The following is a 19520-nucleotide window of genomic DNA, read 5'->3' as shown; positions in this document are numbered from 1 at the left end:
TCTGCCTACAGCTGATGTCCAGAAACATGCAAGCTCTTATACTGAATACAGTGGTGCCTCGCTTAAGGAGTGCCCCGGTTAACGACGAAATCGCATAGCAATTTGGTTTTTGCGATCGCAAAAGCAATCGCATTGCGATATTTTAAATGGGAAAAAATCGCTTTGCGATGATCGGTAAGCTGTTTCGCTTACTGATTTTCACATAGCGATGTTTTCCCAACAGCTGATCGGCAGTTCCAAAATGGCCGCCGGGTAAAAAACATGGCCGCCCACTGTGTTTTGGAACAGATTCTCGCATAACGGGCAGCGAAAATGGCCGCCGTATGGAGGATTTTTGCTTAAAGGTAATTTTTTTGCCCATAGGAAGGCATTGAAGGGGTTTCAATGCATTCCTATGGGCTTTTAAAAATCGCTTAGCGATGTTTTCGGTTAGCGGCGATTTTTGCTGCACCAATTAACATCGCTAAGTGAGGCACCACTGTATATCATCCTGGTGGTGTCCAATAGCCACTGACAGCTATATCAAGGGCTTGAAAAATGCACTCATCCACTCGTCTGTGACGAGTGAAAAAATGCTGCTTGATGAGCCACAGCTCCCTCCCTCCCTGCCTCCTTACCCTCTGCCTGTCCCTCTCTCTTTCAATTAACCTGCAGTCCTCCCCTCCCCACTCCCATTGCCAGAGGAAAACAGCCCTCTTCTCACAAGAAGAGAGTTCCAGCGGCACATAGATATATAACTATGCAGGAGAATGTAGAGTAGTTGCTGGAGAATATGGAGATCCCCTGCTCCCAATTTCAACCAAAGGAGGACACATTCTAGGGTGGGAGGGAAGCGTGGCTCCTTAAGAAGCCAGGAGCTTTTGCTTTCAGTTTTATTTTTGCTGGAGACATTCAAAAGAAAAGCATTCAAAATACAAGCTTCATGACTCCACAGACATGCAAGTAACAAAGCAACCCAAGTTTGAGGGTATACAGTGGTGCCCCGTATAGCGACGTTAATCCGTTCCAGGATTAACGTCGCTATACGGAAACATCGTAAAGCGAAATTAAAAAGCCCATTGAAACGCATTAAAATCTGGTTATTGCCTTCCAATGGACTAAAAACTGGCAGGGACAGGGTGGGTGGGGGATCCTGAAGGCTTCCAGGCAAAAGCCTGGAAGCCTTCGGGACCCCTCCACCCTGTCCCCGCCGCCCCGCGCTGCCTTCCCTAGCCGAGATCGGACTCCCAGGAGCCCGATCCAGGCTGGGGAAAGCGGGGGGTGGGGGTGGCTGCCAGCGAAGGGGACAGGGTGGGTGGGGGATCCCGAAGGCTTCCAGGCAAAAGCCTGGAAGCCTTTGGAACCCCTCCACCCTGTCCCCGCCGCCCCGCGCTGCCGAGCCCAGGGTGCCTGACAGGCATCGAGTCTCCCCACCTTCCCCCCGCGGCTTGGATCCGGCTTGGATCTGACCCGCGGGGGCTACCCCGGGCATGGCTGGACTCTTGGGAGTCCAGCCATGGCAGGGCTAACCCCCGCGGGTCCGATCCCAGCCGCGGGGGAGGGTGGGAGAGCGGGGGGATCTGGATGCCTTTCAGGCATCCCGGGCTCGGATCCCACCCGCCGCCGGTTACCCAAGGCTGGGTAACCAGCGGCGGGTGGGATCCGAGCCCAGGATGCCTGACAGGCATCGGATCCCCCCACCCTCCCCCCGCGGTGGCCTCAGAAGGACCCTTCAGAAGGGTCCTTCGAAGGCCACCACAGGCATTTTCCCCCAGCTGAGTGGTGGGAGCGCTCCTCTGGAGGCTCCCGCCGCTCAGCTGGGGGAAAATGGTGCCTATGGGGAAAACATCGCAAAGCGATTTCCCCCCATAGGCACCTTCGTTATACGATCGCAAAAGCGATGACATTTTTGCCATCGCTATGTGAATTCGTCGTTAAACGGGGCACTCGTTGTAAGCAGCCCCTTATCTCCAAGAAGATTTATGGGGGTGCCGGAAATTGGGATGAGTACGAAACCCAGACAAACCTCTAACTGCTGAGCAGAGCCACTTAGATCTCAGCCAGGTCTTGTCTAAATTTCTTCCTCAGAAAGCCAATCTCCTTATTAAGAAAGCAACACACACAGACACATCCTTGATCTGGCTCTAAATCTTCGGTAGCGAATACACATGGCCAATTAGACATACAGCTAGTCTGTTCAAGAACTAATGCATGCAGATTTAGACATTACTGCTTTATTGAAAAGAATTGCTTTAGAAAAGATTTCAGTTGATAGTAAAATAGTATAGTAGGTACATTTTCATTCAAGACCAACGGAACACTCCACTTCCCCCACTCCAGCTGGAAAAATAAAGAAATGAAACTATGCTAACTAATATAAAGGGTAACATAGTCCATCTCACGTGTCTTGGGTCTTCAAAGGCTGATGCTAGATGAAAACCTGTTGACTTCCATCAGTCCAAGGTAGGAAAAATAGTCCATTATGGGAAAAGCACGTGTCTGCCCCTTTCTCAGGCAAACTCCATCTTTTTCCAACTCTCACTAACTTCCTTCTTCTTCCCAGAAGGCTTCATAAGGAACACCCCCTCCTGGGTCTTGTTGTTCCGCCTAACTTTCTCATGGAGCTTCAGTTGTTATCATTCTTTGTGGCAGAATTATTTTGACTACGAAAGTCTCTGCTCTCTGCTCATCTTAGCAACGAGATAACCAGAGAGCGAAGCTTCTCTGAAACAGCATGTAAAACTTTCCTACTACAGAGCAGACTTTAAATCAAAATGGATGCTATTGGGACAATCTTAGGACTACATATCCCATTCTAATACACATAAAAACACAAATCATCACATGCCCCCCCTGATAATCGTTAAAATTCAGAACAGTAAATCTGATCTAATTTTAAGAAATCAAGTAAAAGTAACTAAAAAGTAATTCAAAGTAATTAACTGGTTATATCTCAAAATTCAACTACAGATTAACTATTACAATACTGAAACATAGCACACTGTTGAATACATTGTTTCAACGTTTAGGTTCATAAGAATCTTCACAGTACATTCTAGAAAGACCATCTGCCACAACATTCAATTTTCCAGGAATGTGTTGAACTTCAAAATCAAAATCTTGCAATGCTAGACTCCATCTCAACAATTTTTGGTTGTGAGATTTCATCTTCTGTAACCAAACTAAAGCTCTGTGATCTGTTTGGAGTGTAAACTTACGCCCCCATAGGTAAGGTCTAAGTAAATTGAGAGACCAAAATATAGAAAGAGCCTCTTTTTCAGGTACTGCGTAATTTCTCTCTCTATCCAAGAGTTTTCTAGAGAAGTATGAGATAGGATAAAGGTTCCCATCTTCTCCTTGCTGTAACAATACCGCTCCAAGGCCTAATTCAGAGGCATCTGTTTGTAAAATGAATGGTTTGTCAAAATCAGGGGATTTCAGTATAGGTGCATCCATAATCTTAGCTTTTAAAGCATCAAAGGCACCTTGACACTCTGGTGTCCACTTTACCTTGACAGGCTGTCTCTTCCTAGTGAGCTCTGTCAGAGGTGAAGCCAAATGACTGAAATCAGGAATGAATTTTCTGTAGTAGCCAACTAGGCCCAAAAACGAGCGTACCTGTTTCTTAGTTTTTGGAATAGGCCAATCATTAATAGATTGTACTTTAGCTTGCAAAGTCTGAATTTCTCCTTGCCCAATCAAATGACCTAAGTACATGACTTTTCCTTGCATCCATTGACATTTGCTGGCTTTGACTGTCAGTCCTGCTTGCTGAAGTCTGGACAAAACAGTTTCAATGTGAGACATGTGAGAATCAAAATCAGAACTGAAAATGGCAACATCATCAAGATAAGCACTTGCAAAAGGTAAACCTTGTAAAAGTTTGTCTATCATCCTTTGAAATGACGCACCGGCGTTCTTCAAACCAAATGGCAATCTGCGGAAACGGAAAGTTCCCACGTGCGTGATGAAAGCAGTCTTATCTCGTGAATCTTCAGCTAAATCAAGCTGCCAATAAGCATTCTTTAGATCGAGAATGCTGATAAACTTAGCCTTTGAAAGATGTTCAATTAAATCATCCATTCTAGGCAATGGGTATGGATCTGGAACAGTAACACTGTTTAACTTTCTGTAATCAACACAAAATCTTACTTCCTCGAGAATTTCACCCAAAGCGTTACGTTTTGGCACCAGAACCACCGGAGAAGCCCAAGGGGAGAATGACGGTTCAATCACCCCCAAAGATAACATCTTTTGTATCTCTTGTTCAATTTGGATAGCATGATTACCAATTGCTCTATATGGGCTAGACCGTATGGGCTGGGCATTGTTTTCAGTAGTTATCACATGACTGATCAATTTGGTGTAACCTGGTTTATCTGAAAACACATCTTGGTATTGTTCCAAAATTTGAAACAACCTTTCTTTCTGATCAACGGTACCTGTTAAAACAAGATTATCAGACCATGTACCTGCATCTTGCAATTCAGACAACATATCAATAGGTTCATTTGCAGCATGAAAATATTCAGCATGACATTGGAAAACCATTGCAGATCTATCTTTGTACAGTTTCAAACTATTGACATGGTAAAGAACAGGTTTCTTATTAGAATCTAACATTTTGACAAGATAATTGACATTTCCCAATTTTTGAACAATTTCACCTGGACCTTCCCAGACAACTTCTAACTTAGAAGGTCTGAGTGGATTCAGAACAAGTACCAAATCACCCACAGAAAATTCCCTGTGTCTGGATCTCTTGTCGTGGAAGAACTTCTGACTTGCTTGAGCATCCAACAAATTGTCTCTGGCCAACTCCTGGACAGCCAAGAGTTTCTCTTGAAGTTTTCTAACAAAATCAGCAACTGGCACAGTACTACTTTTAACCACACCTTCCCAATCGGATTTCAGGAAGTCCAATGGTCCTTGTAGATTTCTTCCAAACACCACCTCACTTGGAGAAAAGCCACCTAGTGAAGAATGAGCTGAGCTACGGTAAGCAAACAAAGCAAAAGGCAAAAGCTCATCCCAAATGTTTCCATATTCTTGGGTCAAAGTTTTAATCATCCTAAGCAAAGTTTGTTGACCTCTTTCCACCATACCATGAGATTGAGGATGATGGGCCGTGCTAAAACTGATGGTTATTCCACTTATCTCGCAGATCTTACGCATAAGTTCACTTGTAAAGGCTCCTGCTTGATCACAAATTATTTTGGATGGTACTCCAATACGCGAGCACAAGTCCACGATGATTCTAGCTATGGTGGTAGCTGTCAGGTTGCTAATAGCGTAAGCCTCGATCCACCTACTGGCAGAACAGATGAAAGAAATGATGTATTTCTTCTTAGATTTAGTAGGAACAAAAGGTCCTAGCACATCCATTTGCAAACACTGGAACACTTGGTCAGGAATTTCCATAATCTGCATTTCGGCCTTTACCTTGTCAGTTTGATGGCCTGTGCGTTGGCAATAGTCACAAGAACTGACATAGTCCTTTACAGTTTTTGAAATACCAGGCCAGTAAAAATGTTGAGAAATCCTCTTTAGGGTTTTTTGTATTCCTTGGTGCCCACTACTCGGATGGTCATGAGCCATTTCTAGTATTCTCAGTCTATATTCAGTAGGCACGACTAACTGTTGAACAGGTTGGGCATCCAAGTTGGATTTGGGGAAATATTCTCTGTACAAAAGTCCATTTTCTCCCCACAGGAAACTAACTTGCTGATGCGCAGGACGTTCAGCATAGTTGTCTGCTTGTGACCTCAAAGAAGCTAGAGAGGGATCATTAAGTTGCTTCAGTCTAAAGTCCTCTGATCCCTTAGGTATCACCTCCTCTATTGTAGTTTCAGTTGTAGCTGCATTATCAGGTTCGGTCACAAGAGGCTGCTGTTGGGTAAGGTCTCCATCTGAGCTATCCTCAGTGGATTCCTGCTCCCGTTCAGGATTATGCATCTCCCTACTTTGAGAACGCGTAACTACTGACATCGAAGTTACATTTTGACTCTGCATGTGATCCAAAAAAGCAAGATCATTTCCAAGAAGAAAATCAGGTTTTCCCTCATGGGTTAAAATATGTTTTGCCCCTGACCAGCTCTTATACGAAATTTTGACATAAGCTAGAGGAATGAAATGCTGATCAGTCTCTATAGAGCCATAAGTTTTTACTGGACACCTCAGGTTGTTCAAGATCAAGGTGGGGTCTAGAAAATGTTTGCTTATCGAAGAAATGTCGGCACCCGAGTCACGAAAAGCACTTAAAGCCATATCACCTCCAGGTGTGTGAAGAAAAACCACCTCAGAAAATGTACGGGTTGCCCAGTCCCTTTGTGCAGTTGGTACTATGCAATCAGGATCCATAACAGAAAACCTCTCTCCTGATGCAGTCTCTTTTACAATTTCTGAGGAAATTGAAGCAATTTGTAAGTCCAAAACTCTAGGCACATATTGGTTTACTGCTGCCTGCATTCCACTGGCTTGCGAAGGGGTTACAGTTAGGTTAACTCCTTCCTGACTCTGTGAAGGCACAATGCTTGACTGGTGAGGCACAGAAACTGCATTACTGGCGGCTGGCACTTGCTGAGTTCCCGCCGGCACAGAACTTACATACGCCATCTTGGGTGTGCCTGCTTTAGATCTGCGTGGGGCTGGCACAGGTGTTTTTCTAGCTGGCTCCTTAACTTGGCTAGCTGGCACATTCAACCTTGGGCAATCTCGTCGCAGGTGAGAGCCACCACATTCAAAACATTTAAGAGGCGTTTTACTCTGGCTAGGAGCTAGGCTCCTGCGTTGCTCAAATGAACTTTGCCTGGGCTCTTGAGAAAAAGACTTTCTAAATTCAGGCTGACTCTGTCTCTTAGGCGCTACTGGTGCAGTCTTTGCCCTAACAGCAGGTTCATGCGTTTTAAAGGAAAGAATTTCATCAGTCTTTAAAGCAAGGGTTTGCAAGTCTTTGTATCCTCTCTCCAACAAAGTACTCCTTATTTCTGAAGGCACTAAATTAAGAAAATGCTCCATGTACAACGCAGTTCTTAAATCCCCAAAGGTACTGGCGCCCAAGGAGCTCAACCACTGATCACCTAGATGTTCTATTTTGTCAGCTAGTGCAGAATAACACTCATTAGGCTGCTTTTTCAGTTTTCTAAAGTTCTGCCTCAGTATTTCCGAAGTAAAACCAAATTTTCTCTTTACCACCTCTTTAAAAATAGGCCAGTCAGGGTCCTCATCAGATAATTTGGCTACCAAGTTGGCAAGTTGCCCAGAACACTGAGTACGCAATAGCTTGAGGTACCAGGCCTCCGGTATCTTAAGATCTCGACACGCTTGTTCATAAAGAGATAAAAATGATAAGATATCATCGCCATCATGGTAGTAAGGTAGATTGCTTCTATCAACACTGGCTATTGAGTTCTTAAACTCCTCTTTTTCCTTCAGCTCATTAACCAAACGCTCCACCTTTGCCTCTCTGTACTGCTTCAATAACTCATCAGCAATGTTCTGATTATGAATAGATTGAGTGTGACAAGCAACAAAATCAGCAAACATAAGGGTTAACTTATCCACTGGTGATAGACTCTTGTTAGGATCAGGGCCCTCAGCACCGGCTGCTGCTGCTGCTGCTGCTCCTGCTGTCCCATCAGAAATGTTTCTGACTGGCACTCCCCTCCTTACTGGAGTGCTGGCACTCGCCATTTCCTCTGCCTGATCCATCTGTTGCAACTTAGTCCAAGTCTGATCTGAATCAGATCCAAGTAGATCCTGGACATCCTGTGCTGGGAGTTTAGCCATTATATTTCCCTTTTGTAATTCCCTTCTCAGTTGTGAAGAACCATAAGTAATCCTTTGCTTAGCTCCACTTTGAGTCAAGACGTCGTGCTCAAGAGCCTCCAAAAGCTCTTGGTGCCAGGGCTTCGTATCTTTACTAACCAAAGGCAGCTTAGCAGATGCACCACCAATCTTAACTTTCCTCTGAGTCACAAACAGCTCTCCAGGCAACTCCAAAAATTCTTCTCCTTCTAAGTGTTGCTCCATACAAGCTGCAACTAACGCAAACGCCAAGCTGACCCAAAAGGAAAAATCTCTCCCTGCCCATGTAGCCGAAACTGTAGGGCGAGGGCAAAGCCATAAAACACTCTTGTAAAAAAAACAGCCCTAAACTGGAGCTTCAGAAGGGCGACCGTTTACTTGCATGAAAATGCCCACTCATTAAACAGCCCAATTACATAACCAAAGCATTAGTTCTTACAGACTTGGCTTAAAGCTAAGTCTTTTCATTAAGACCCTTAGCTTAAAAGAAAAAGCAATTTGGCTAATTTATAGCTCTTCAAAGTAAATAGCGTGGAAGAAACCCCTTTGCCAAGGCTTGGGAGTTTCAGCTGTGAAAAGCACATGCATCGAGATGCTTGCTGCTTTCAACTTAAGCCAAAGTAAACACAATAAATCAAAGCCTGTGTTTCGTGTCACCGCTGCCAACCATGTAAGCAGCCCCTTATCTCCAAGAAGATTTATGGGGGTGCCGGAAATTGGGATGAGTACGAAACCCAGACAAACCTCTAACTGCTGAGCAGAGCCACTTAGATCTCAGCCAGGTCTTGTCTAAATTTCTTCCTCAGAAAGCCAATCTCCTTATTAAGAAAGCAACACACACAGACACATCCTTGAGTTATACTCAGAGTAATCTGGCTCTAAATCTTCGGTAGCGAATACACATGGCCAACTAGACATACAGCTAGTCTGTTCAAGAACTAATGCATGCAGATTTAGACATTACTGCTTTATTGAAAAGAACTGCTTTAGAAAAGATTTCAGTTGATAGTAAAATAGTATAGTAGGTACATTTTCATTCAAGACCAACGGAACACTCCACTTCCCCCACTCCAGCTGGAAAAATAAAGAAATGAAACTATGCTAACTAATATAAAGGGTAACATAGTCCATCTCACGTGTCTTGGGTCTTCAAAGGCTGATGCTAGATGAAAACCTGTTGACTTCCATCAGTCCAAGGTAGGAAAAATAGTCCATTATGGGAAAAGCACGTGTCTGCCCCTTTCTCAGGCAAACTCCATCTTTTTCCAACTCTCACTAACTTCCTTCTTCTTCCCAGAAGGCTTCATAAGGAACACCCCCTCCTGGGTCTTGTTGTTCCGCCTAACTTTCTCATGGAGCTTCAGTTGTTATCATTCTTTGTGGCAGAATTATTTTGACTACGAAAGTCTCTGCTCTCTACTCATCTTAGCAACGAGATAATCAGAGAGCGAAGCTTCTCTGTAACAGCATGAAAAACTTTCCTACTACAGAGCAGACTTTAAATCAAAATGGATGCTATTGGGACAATCTTAGGACTACATATCCCATTCTAATACACATAAAAACACAAATCATCACACTCGTTATACGAGGCACCACTGTATTTATTTTGGGTTTGTACACATTGTTATGTAGAAATAAGTGAACAAGTGCCTAGTTTAAATTTGTTAAGATAATTTGCAAGGCTATATTCTGGTCATGCTGACTGGTAAAATTTTTGACTGACTAGTGAGACATTCTAAAAATTTTCAAGCCCTGGCTATATCCACTATGAATTTGTCCAGTTCCTTAAAAAAAACTGGCTAGGTTGGGGGCCACTACTGCATTTTATGGTGGGAGATCCCACAGTTCACTGGGTGAAGAAATAATTCCACCAAAGCAGGGAAAGAACACTGCCAAGCAGGTGCAAGAACCACCACTGTGGTAGGTAAAAGTGTGTCTGTTTTCTGCCTGAGGTTCATTCTCCTCTTAGGCAGGCTTTGGTTAATTAATGGATTTCTATCTTGAAAAGATACTCACAGGTGAATTAGAATAAGAGAGGTCACCCCAAAGAGCAACTCCTGCAGTTCCAAGTGCGGCACTCTCACCAATGGTATAGGCCAGGTCAGCCTGAGTAAAGAAAAGAAGGAAGAAAATATTTAACATCTAGCAGCTGTATATGTATTTATTTTATTTATTTATTTATTTACAATATTTTTCAGCCGCACCATTGCCAGTGGCTTCTGGGCGGCGTACAACATCAAAACCTAAAAACATTAAAAACATTTTAAGAAACAGTATAAAATACCATATATTAAAATATTTCTTAAAACAATTAAAACATTAAAAGTAATTAATTAAAATGCTGGGTGAACAGAAAGGTCTTTGCCTGGCGCCGAAAGGCCAAGAGTGTCGGAGCCAGGCGGATCTCTCTAGGGAGGGTGTTCCAAAGTTGGGGGGCAACAACCGAGAAGGCCCTATTCCGACATGCCATCCCCTTCACCTCTTTCAGGGATGGCACCTTCAGAAGGGCCTCCTGGCCTGATCTTAAAGGACGGGCAGGCACATATGGAAGAAGGCGGTCCTTTAGGTAACCAGGTCCTAAGCCGTTTAGGGCTTTATATGTCAAAGTAAGCACTTTGAATTGGGCCCGAGCAGCAACCGGCAGCCAGTGTAAATTTTTCAGAACCGGCGTGATATGAGTCCGTGCGGCGGCACCACTTACCAGCCGCGCAGCCCGGTTCTGTGCCAGTTGCAGTCGTCGGACCGTCTTCAAAGGCTGCCCCACGTATAGCGCATTGCAGTAATCCAGTCTGGTTGTTACCAGTGCATGAGTGACTGCTGCCAGGCTCCGCTCATCCAGGTAAGGGCGAAGTTGATATATTCTCCGCAGCTGTAAGAAGGCACCCCTGGACACCGAGTCCACCTGGGCTTCCAAGGTCAGACTGGGGTCAAGGAGCACCCCCAAGCTGCGGACCCTATCCTTTAAGGGGAGTGTGATCCCGTCTAAGGTAGGGAGATGGCCCTTTAACCTATCTGGCGGGGCACCTACCAGCAGCACTTCAGACTTGTCTGGATTGAGCCTCAGTTTATTGACCCTCATCCAGACCATTATCGAGTCCAGGCACGAGTTCAGAACGGTGACTGCCACACCTGGATTGGTAGAAAATGAGAGGTAGAGCTGGGTGTCGTCAGCATATTGCTGACTCCTCAGCCCAAACCTCCTAACGACCTCCCCCAGCGGTTTCATGTAGATATTGAACAGCATGGGGGACAGTATAGAGCCCTGAGGAACCCCATGACGCAACCGCCATGGGTCAGAGCTACTGTCCCCCAGCACCACCTTCTGGACTCGATCAGCCAGGTAGGAACGGAACCACTGTAAAACAGTACCTCCCATTCCCATCCCAGCCAGTCTGTCCAGAAGGACACCATGGTCGATGGTGTCGAAAGCCGCTGAGAGGTCCAGGAGAATCAACAGGGATGCATTACCCCTGTCTTTCTCCCGGCAAAGGTCGTCATACAGGGCGACCAAGGCAGTTTCCGTCCCATAACCCGGCCTGAAACCTGATTGAAATGGATCTAGATAATCCGTTTCATCCAGGAGAGCCTGGAGCTGCTCAGCCACCACACGTTCCAACACCTTGCCCAGAAAAGGGAGGTTTGCTATTGGACGATAGTTGTTCACTAGACCTGGATCCAGATTAGGTTTTTTTAGGAGCGGGCGAATCACTGCCTCCTTTAATGGGGCAGGAACCACTCCCTCTCTTAACGAGGAGTTGATGACCTCCAGGATCCAGGTGCAAACTCCCCTGGCAGATTTCTTTATTAGCCATGATGGGCAAGGGTCGAGTTGTGTAGTGGTGGCACGAACCGATCCAAGCACCCTGTCCACATCCTCAGGTCGCAACAACTGAAACTCATCCAATAAATTATGACATAAGTCCGGAGCACTGGACACAACCATGGGCTCTGCATCAACAGTGGAGTCCAAATCTTTGCGAATCTGAGCAATTTTTCCCTCAAAGTGCGTAACAAATTCGTTACAGCGAGCCACTGAGGAGTCCAGGACCTCCACCGAACCATTAGGCTGAAGAAGGTCCCGGACCACTCGAAATAGCTCTGCTGGACGACACACCGAGGAAGCGATACGGCTGGAGAAATACTGGCGTTTCGCCAGCCGTATTGCCACAGAGTAGGCCCGATAATGGGCTCTAAGCTGTGTTTGGTCATAGTCGCAGCGATATTTCCTCCATCTGCGCTCAAGCCGTCTCCCCAACCGTTTCATGGCCAAAAGCTCCTCTGTGTACCATGGAGCCTTATAGGCTCTGTGGGCAGGGAGAGGGCGCCTAGGTGCGATCGTGTCAACCGCCCGGGCCATCTCCTTGTACCACAAGGCGACCTGGGCTTCGACAGGAGCGCCGACCATATCAGCTGGAAACTCCCCTAGAGCATTCAGGAATCCTTCAGGATCCATAAGTCTCCGGGGGCGGATCATTTTAATTGATCCCCCACCCCTGCAGAGGGTAGTAGTGGCTGAGAGTCTAAATTTTACCAGGAAATGGTCCGACCATGACAACGGAGTCAAAGATAAATCCACCACATCCGGACCACCATCCCCCTGTCCCGCAGAGAATACTAGGTCAAGTGTATGGCCTTTCTCATGAGTCGGGCCGATGACATGTTGAGACAGCCCCATGGTTGTCATGGCGGCCATGAAGTCCTGAGCTGCCCCTGATAAAGTGGCCTCAGCATGGAGATTGAGGTCCCCCAGTACCAAAAGTCTGGGGGTCCTCAACACCAGATCCGAGATCACCTCCGTCAGCTCAGGTAGGGAGACTGTTGGTAAGCAGCAGGGTGGGCGGTACACCAGCAGAATCCCTAGTCTGTCTCGCAAGCCCAACACACAATACAGGCCCTCTAGACCATTTCCCAAGGGGACAGGGAGCCTGGAAAAATGGAAGGAATCCTTGTAGACTATTGCCACACCTCCTCCCCGCCCCTCCGGGCGACCCTGGTGTTGGACCAAGTACCCAGGGGGACATAACTGAGATACAGGAACTCCTCCTTCTTCTCCCACCCAGGTCTCAGTAATGCATGCCAGGTCGGCCCCCTCATCCAAAATTAAGTCATGGATGAGGGCAGTCTTGTTTTTTGCCGACCTGGCGTTTACCAACAATACCATGTGGCCCGGGGGGTGGCTGATATGGTCACCTGATACCATTTGGCTAGGAGTAGAGCTAGAAAGGGGGATAGGTGTAAGGTATCTAACCTCCTTTCTCCTACTCGGGCATGCTCTACTCCCACCGCCATATCTTTCCCTGCCGTATATTGTCTCTATTGGTTGCCCCAGAGACCCCTCAGACCCCCCTGTTTCCCAGCTTGTTCCCCAACCGGTTCCTTCAGGGAATCTGGCAGTTCCAAGTGTAGATGAGGTGCACACATTATTCTCTATGTGGCATTAAGCCTGCATTAGACCTATTCAATCATTGAAGCTACCAACATGAATTAGACCCAACTCCAGGAAGCAGGGGAAGATAGGAGGGCCTGGCGTGCCCTGGTCCATGGGGTCATGAAGAGTCGGACACGACTTAACGACTAAACAACAACAACAACAAGACCTATTCAATAGTTACAAACGTACGCTGAGGGTATTTATACTCCCATCCAAGCACACCGGGTGGAGAGATTTAACACTATCCACCCAGTGTGGCAGGATGGGGATTAGAATCATCGAATCATAAAATGGTATGGATGAAAGGAAGAGCACCTAAAGCTTCCCTAAGGATCAAGCAACATGTAAGTCTTGTGACTGATGAATTGATTTGAAGGCAGACTATTAAGATGACATTACTATCTTCAGATATTTGAAAGTCTGTCATTTGGAAGATGGCACAAACTCCAGCTCAGGAAGATAAGACTCGATGGATCCAAATTACAAGAGAGGTAATTTCAACATTAGAAAGAACCTCTTGACAGTAAAGAGTTGTTCAATAGTGAAAAAGACTGCCTTGGAAGGTTCTGGATCCTCCTGGCCCTAAGGGCTGGGCATGGAGATTATAAAACTCCTTGTATGGTGTGTTGTACTGGTGATGGAAGATTCTCCTAGGGGACAGGACATGGCTCGAAATTGGGCTGTGGGCTGAACAGGGGAACCCTGAAGACTGCATGAGGCCCATGGGTCACAGATTCCAGATCCAGATGCTGAGCCATTCAATTCAGTGGAAGACAAAACACAGTAGGAAAATGGATATTTGCCAGCCTGAATCCCATGGAAAAAAGACAAAACAAAAATATAATGCTGAATAGAAGCTATTATTCCTGGTGAACAAAGCCTGATCCTCCAGATCTTGTTGAACTGCAATTCCCAAAATTGTTCCCCCTACTCCTGCTCTCTGCTGGTTAAGGCTGATGGGATTTCTGTATCTGGAAGGGCACATCTTGCCCACCCCTCCTTGACAGGATTGTTTCCAAAAGTCTCCTTCAGCTTGCTGCATGCAGCTAGCCTCTTCTTTCAACATCTCACATTTTTATTTATTGATTGATTTAGATTTATACCCCGCCCATCTAGATCAAAGGTCTACTTAGTTCTTACCTCGGTAAGATACTTTGATGAGTGTCTGTAGGAAACTCTGGAATAGGCTATCACAGGGAGAGGATGCTTGGGGCCAAACTGTGCCACACGTAATGCCTCTCTGAGGCGATGGTGAACGTATCTCTGGTGGTGAGATTCTGGAAGCTTCAAAGGGAGATATATGCTGGGGTAGAGGGCTGAGGAAACCTCCCACAGCCACATGAGGAGATCATTATTCTGAACCTCCTTGGGGTTACAATGTGCTGTGTAGTTATCCTCTTTCTCCCAGTTGTCATTGAAGCAGTCAGGAAATCGGTAGAAGCCCCAGAGGCCCTGTGGCCTCAGTTCTCTCCCCATCGCTAGTGTGGCCTCCATGAGCGCCCGAGCTGCCTCTTCAAACTCCAGCTCAGCAAAATAGGATTGTTCATTGCCAGACAGACCAGGAAACCTTTCCAATACATGTTGTTCAGAGGCTTCCCTGTAAATTTTCTTGGTCCCCCAGTTCCGTCTCCAAAGAGGGCGCCATTCCTCCCAGTCAACTACTGCCAGACCGTGGAAGCTATGATTCAAGAGTTCTCTAATTTCTTTTGAAGCTCTTTGAAGGTGTTCATTCAGACGGACATTCTGGGGTATTCCCCCATTGTGCCATTCTCCTTCTGGGGTGATGTAAGGATAGAGTCCAAACTGGTTTTTGTAAAAAATGGTCATGTTCTGGCCCTGAAACAGATTGCCTTTGTTCTCCACAATGCCGTAGACACCAAGAGGTAGAGTAATCCCAAAACGTTCTTCACATCTAGTTGTGGGCAAGTTCCACACCACAACAAATGGTTCCTGATGGACAATGGGTCTGGCAGTTGTCCACTCCCAGCTATGCCCTCTCAGATGTTGAGTGGAACCCAGGCAGAAGGAGAGACAGATCCAGATGGCTGTGTCCAGAATCATGGTGGATATAAGAAGCCAATGTCTCTTCTGGGGCTCTTACTGCTTTGTTTACAACTGCATTCCCTATTGCAGAGAAAGAAAAGATCAAACTGGGTAAGATTTCTTCCCTGTCCCAACAATTAGACTGCCACCAATTACAGGGGATATGTACAGTGTGGTGGTTACACAGTCTACCTAGGGCGGAGCAGAGATCTGAGTCCAAATCCCCTTATTCTGGATAACCACCTTGATGCACTAAAAAAAACACTGTGATCTTGAAGGCATTCTGTCCATTGATCACTAGGTGAATTTGGGCTTGTCTCTCAGCCTAACCTGTCTCAAAGGGTTGTGGTGGATATAAAATGAGGAGGAGATACTGTATTCGAGTTCTTTGAGGGAAGTAACTGTAACTAATTTGTTAGCTAAGTGAAACTAAAACAGCTGAAGCAGTCACCATATAGACCCACAACAATTTTCAAGCTGCAGCTTTAACTTGGAGATCAGAACTTAAGATGTGAGTCTAAAACCATATGGCTCACCTCACTAGAAATACAAACGACCTGCAGTCCTCGGTCTCACTTCCATACCCTCTGCAAGAGATTTAAGTCCGACTTTTGCAAGAGTGATCTGTCCCTCCCTCAGCTGCCTGCCGGCATGGGGTAGGGGAAAAGAGAGAGGGAGGGAAGGAGGCAGAGAGAGAAGATGGTGGCCCACACAGTGAGGCAGGAGCTAACAGAAAGAGAAACAGGTGCCCCCCATCTAGCACTTAGCACATGAAGGTGGCCATCTGGAAGTAAATGCCTTGGCTGCAGTTTTAAAGAAGGCAAACTCACAGACGGAACTTGTGGCGTAAGGAGCCGTCTGGTGGCGAGCTGCCTGCATGGACTGATGTGTAAAGTCAACACATTTGTCACCTCATTTGTCAGTAGAAGCTGCTCCCTGCCAGGTGTTTTTCCACAATGGAGAGACACAAAACGCAGACCAGACTGTTTCCCTTTGCTGGTTTGGATGTGTTTGCTCTGTGTCATTCCCCTTGGCTTCATTTTTCCACTCCTGCTTTGCAAACTGAAGGGACAGCCTGCCAATGAAATTGCAAATGATGCTTCTCTTCAGACAACTAGTAGCTGGCTCTGAAATGAGCATTTTGGGTCTCCCCAGAGGACTGCTGGCTGAAACTGCTTGAAAAGGGAAGCCAGCTAACAGATGGGGCACCCCATTCTACCCTGTCCATCCAATCTTAAATGCTGTTGGATCAGAAATGTTAAGTCTACTTTAAAAATCCAACAGTATGACATCAATATCATATATACATAAACCACTGACACCCTTTCTTCCTGCACTCTCAAGAATTTGAGCCACATTTTATTACCAACTGGACAATTCATTCACTGTCTGAGACAATTCTTTTCAGCACTCTTATAGTGTGTCTAAATTTGCATTTTCCCCAATCAGTAGGAAAGGTTCACTCAACGATCACCTCTATGCATTGTAATTATTTCCTGTTAGAGGGAAAGACGGCAATAATTCTCCTAGCCTCTCTCACACACCATATCCTTAGTCTCTGATTTTCATGTCTTCATTTTACCCTCATAGAGAAAGGTTTTGTGATGCCACCCATCTCCTTTTTCTCTTTCTGCTTTTGATGCAGTGTTATCAATAGAGATCTCTGAGCTTTCAGATAACTGGGAATAGTCTTTCAGTGTGTAAGGCAGAAGTGGAGAATGTGTGGTCCTACAGATACGTAGAACTATTACTTCCAGCAGCCCTCACCAGCATCACCAGTGGTGAGGAATGCACCTTAAAGACTACCTTTTTAATTTTTTAATGCGAGCTTTCATGGACAAGTCCACTTCATCAGACACAAGAAAGGTACACATTTTGGCTTTGGTTTTCCAAAAAATAGGAGAACAACAGTCTGTACATGCTTAGTGGCACATACTTCTCTATTCTTACTTCAAAACTAAGCACTAGTGCTGAAAATACGTTATACAGTTTGAGTGAAAGGTGCAAAGCTTCTACATCAAATGCACATGTATCCTTTGGCTACCAAGCTGCCCTCCCAGATCAAAATTAATTTTTTTTTTCAGAATCTCTGGTAATCTTGAAGAAACAGTAGAGAGCGGCAGCATTATAATATAAATATACAAACAAAACAAAAACAAAAACTCTCCCACATATTAAAATGGAAAGCTCAACTGCTGGTCACACAGAGAACTGGATTACCTGGAACTCACTTAAGAGACTAAAGGCCAAAGGTAACAGAACCAAAATGGACCTAAGAAAATAGGGTTTCATGCCAACACAAGACTTCTCTGCAAGTTCAGAGAACAGGCAACTTCACACCTATGCAAGAGCACACTATGCTCCTCAACATGTACTGTGGAAGACTTGATGTTATCTGCCCCAAATGTTCTTGATGTTGCCTATTATTGGGTGAAATTATCTGATATATTTATTAATTATACTGGGATGTTTCTGATATGAAGAAAGAAAATTTGATGTCCGTTCAGATGAAACCCAGTTTGTTGTTTCTGGAATTTTATTTATTAGACTTGAATTCCACCTTTGCTTCAAACAATTGGATTCAAGGCTGACTCAGTTTCTCTTTCAAGGAGTATGTGGCATTGTTTGCTTCATCTCTGTTTATACGTCCCATTTAGAAACTATACTAGACAGCCAAGTATCTACCAAGATGATTAAAGAACTATTCCGCTAGTACAGATAAGGGCCACAGCGGTCAGGTTGTGGTAATATTTTTCTTCCAGGACAGAAGTAGATCAAGAGATCCATACTGTCACTCTGCGGCCACCTTCATATCTCTGGCTCAGGATGCTCCGCCGTGCTTCACTGTGACCCAAGTCTTCTAGTAGGTCCTGCTTGGTTGTTTCATATCTGTGTTACAAATCATTTGGTTGCATTCTCCATATCTTTCCCCATCCATAGTTCTAAAAAAGTATCTCCAGAGATAAACACTTCAATGGATTCTGGAAGCAAATATATGCATCTAGCAGTCTTGGTACTCCTGGCAATTGTGAGGTTAATTTTAGATATAGCATCCTGCCCAGTCCCTTCTGCCCAGCCACATAGGAAACTGGTACACAGAGTAATCAGCCCAGCACAAGTAAATGGCTAACAAAAATATACTGGGCAGCGGATCTATCCAGACAGGAAGTTGAAGCAATTTGGTTCACAGTTTGAAAGTTCTTATCTTCAGTATGATCTCTTTATCCCTTGAGAGGTCCTTCGATTCACACTGGAGATGCTTTTTCTCCTGTGAGAAGGGTCCATAGAAGTCCTTGGATGGCCAGTTTACTCATGAGTAAGGTTTACCCAGTTTCCTTGTGAGTAAAGGGGAAGTTTATCAGGTCAATACAGTGGTGCCTCGCATAGCGATCGCTCCGTTGAGCAACAAAATCACTTAGCGACTGAGTTTTGCGATCGCAAAAGTGATCACTTTGTGATGGTCCCTATGGGTTTTTTTTTTTTTTTTGCTTTGCGATGATCACGGGGAAGCGATCATGGCAAAGCAACCCTTTTTAAACAGCTGATCGGCAGTTTCAAAATGGCCACCGGGAAAACAAAATGGCCGCCCGCTGTTTTTCCTCGCTTAAGAGGCAGCGCAAATGGCGGCGCTATGGAGGATTTTCGCTTAAAGGTGAGTTTTAAGCCCATAGGAACACATTAATCACGTTTTAATGTGTTTCTATGGGCTTTTAAATTTCGCTTAGCAATGTTTTTGCTTAGCAACGTTTTTTCCAGAATGGATTAATGTCGCTAAGCGAGGCACCACTGTAATTTTAAACCACAAATGACCAGACTTGATTCCTGCATGTTACTTGAAAGTAAGGAAAAGAGAAATCAGAGAGAAGGGGAAGGAGTGATTCCTATTATGGAGTCATTCTGACATGTGAATTATTATGCATTTTGCATAATTACTGTTCAAGCTTTTGATGCTCTCTACTCTCAGACTGTGAAGTACCTTTCCATGTCATCTTTCTATAGAAAAGTTTGTGAGAAATGTTGTAGTCTGAAACTTTTAATGAGAAAGCGGCTTCACAGCAAACCATAAAAGGATTAGCAGAGGCAGGACCAGAGGAAGCAAGGAAAGAAGGGGGGTAGTGGGCTGTAATGTGACTCACACTACATCCAGTATGAACTGTGAACTCCTGAATCAATCCCCAGCCTCAGTGTGAGCAGTGACTGTGATTTCGAATATAATACAGGCTGTGAATCAAACTGCAGCATTTTGACTTTCCATTGT

At 45.2% G+C, this 19520-nt stretch overlaps 1 protein-coding gene across 4 annotated transcripts in view; it reads right to left on the bottom strand.

The window, feature by feature from the left end:
* Positions 1-19520, bottom strand: part of HYAL3 (hyaluronidase 3) — a 48049-nt gene that overhangs the window by 1145 nt on the left and 27384 nt on the right. For 2 of the 4 annotated variants that reach the window (XM_020789056.3, XM_072989823.2), the window contains exons 2-3: positions 14360-15343; positions 9805-9894 (exon numbers count right to left, since the gene is read on the bottom strand). In XM_020789056.3, the coding sequence (XP_020644715.3) occupies positions 9805-9894; positions 14360-15280 (1011 nt within the window). In that variant the 5' untranslated portion in view covers positions 15281-15343. Of the gene's footprint in view, positions 1-9804; positions 9895-14359; positions 15344-15798; positions 15913-19398; positions 19508-19520 lie in introns of those variants that run through there. The other 2 variants (XM_072989824.2, XM_020789047.3) reach the window with 2 other exon arrangements.

The sequence above is a fragment of the Pogona vitticeps genome, chromosome 2 (genome assembly GCF_051106095.1).
Source record: "Pogona vitticeps strain Pit_001003342236 chromosome 2, PviZW2.1, whole genome shotgun sequence".
Lineage (NCBI taxonomy): Eukaryota > Metazoa > Chordata > Lepidosauria > Squamata > Agamidae > Pogona > Pogona vitticeps.
The sequence above is the reverse complement of the archived record's forward strand: the minus strand, read 5'-3'. Positions and strand labels throughout refer to the sequence as shown.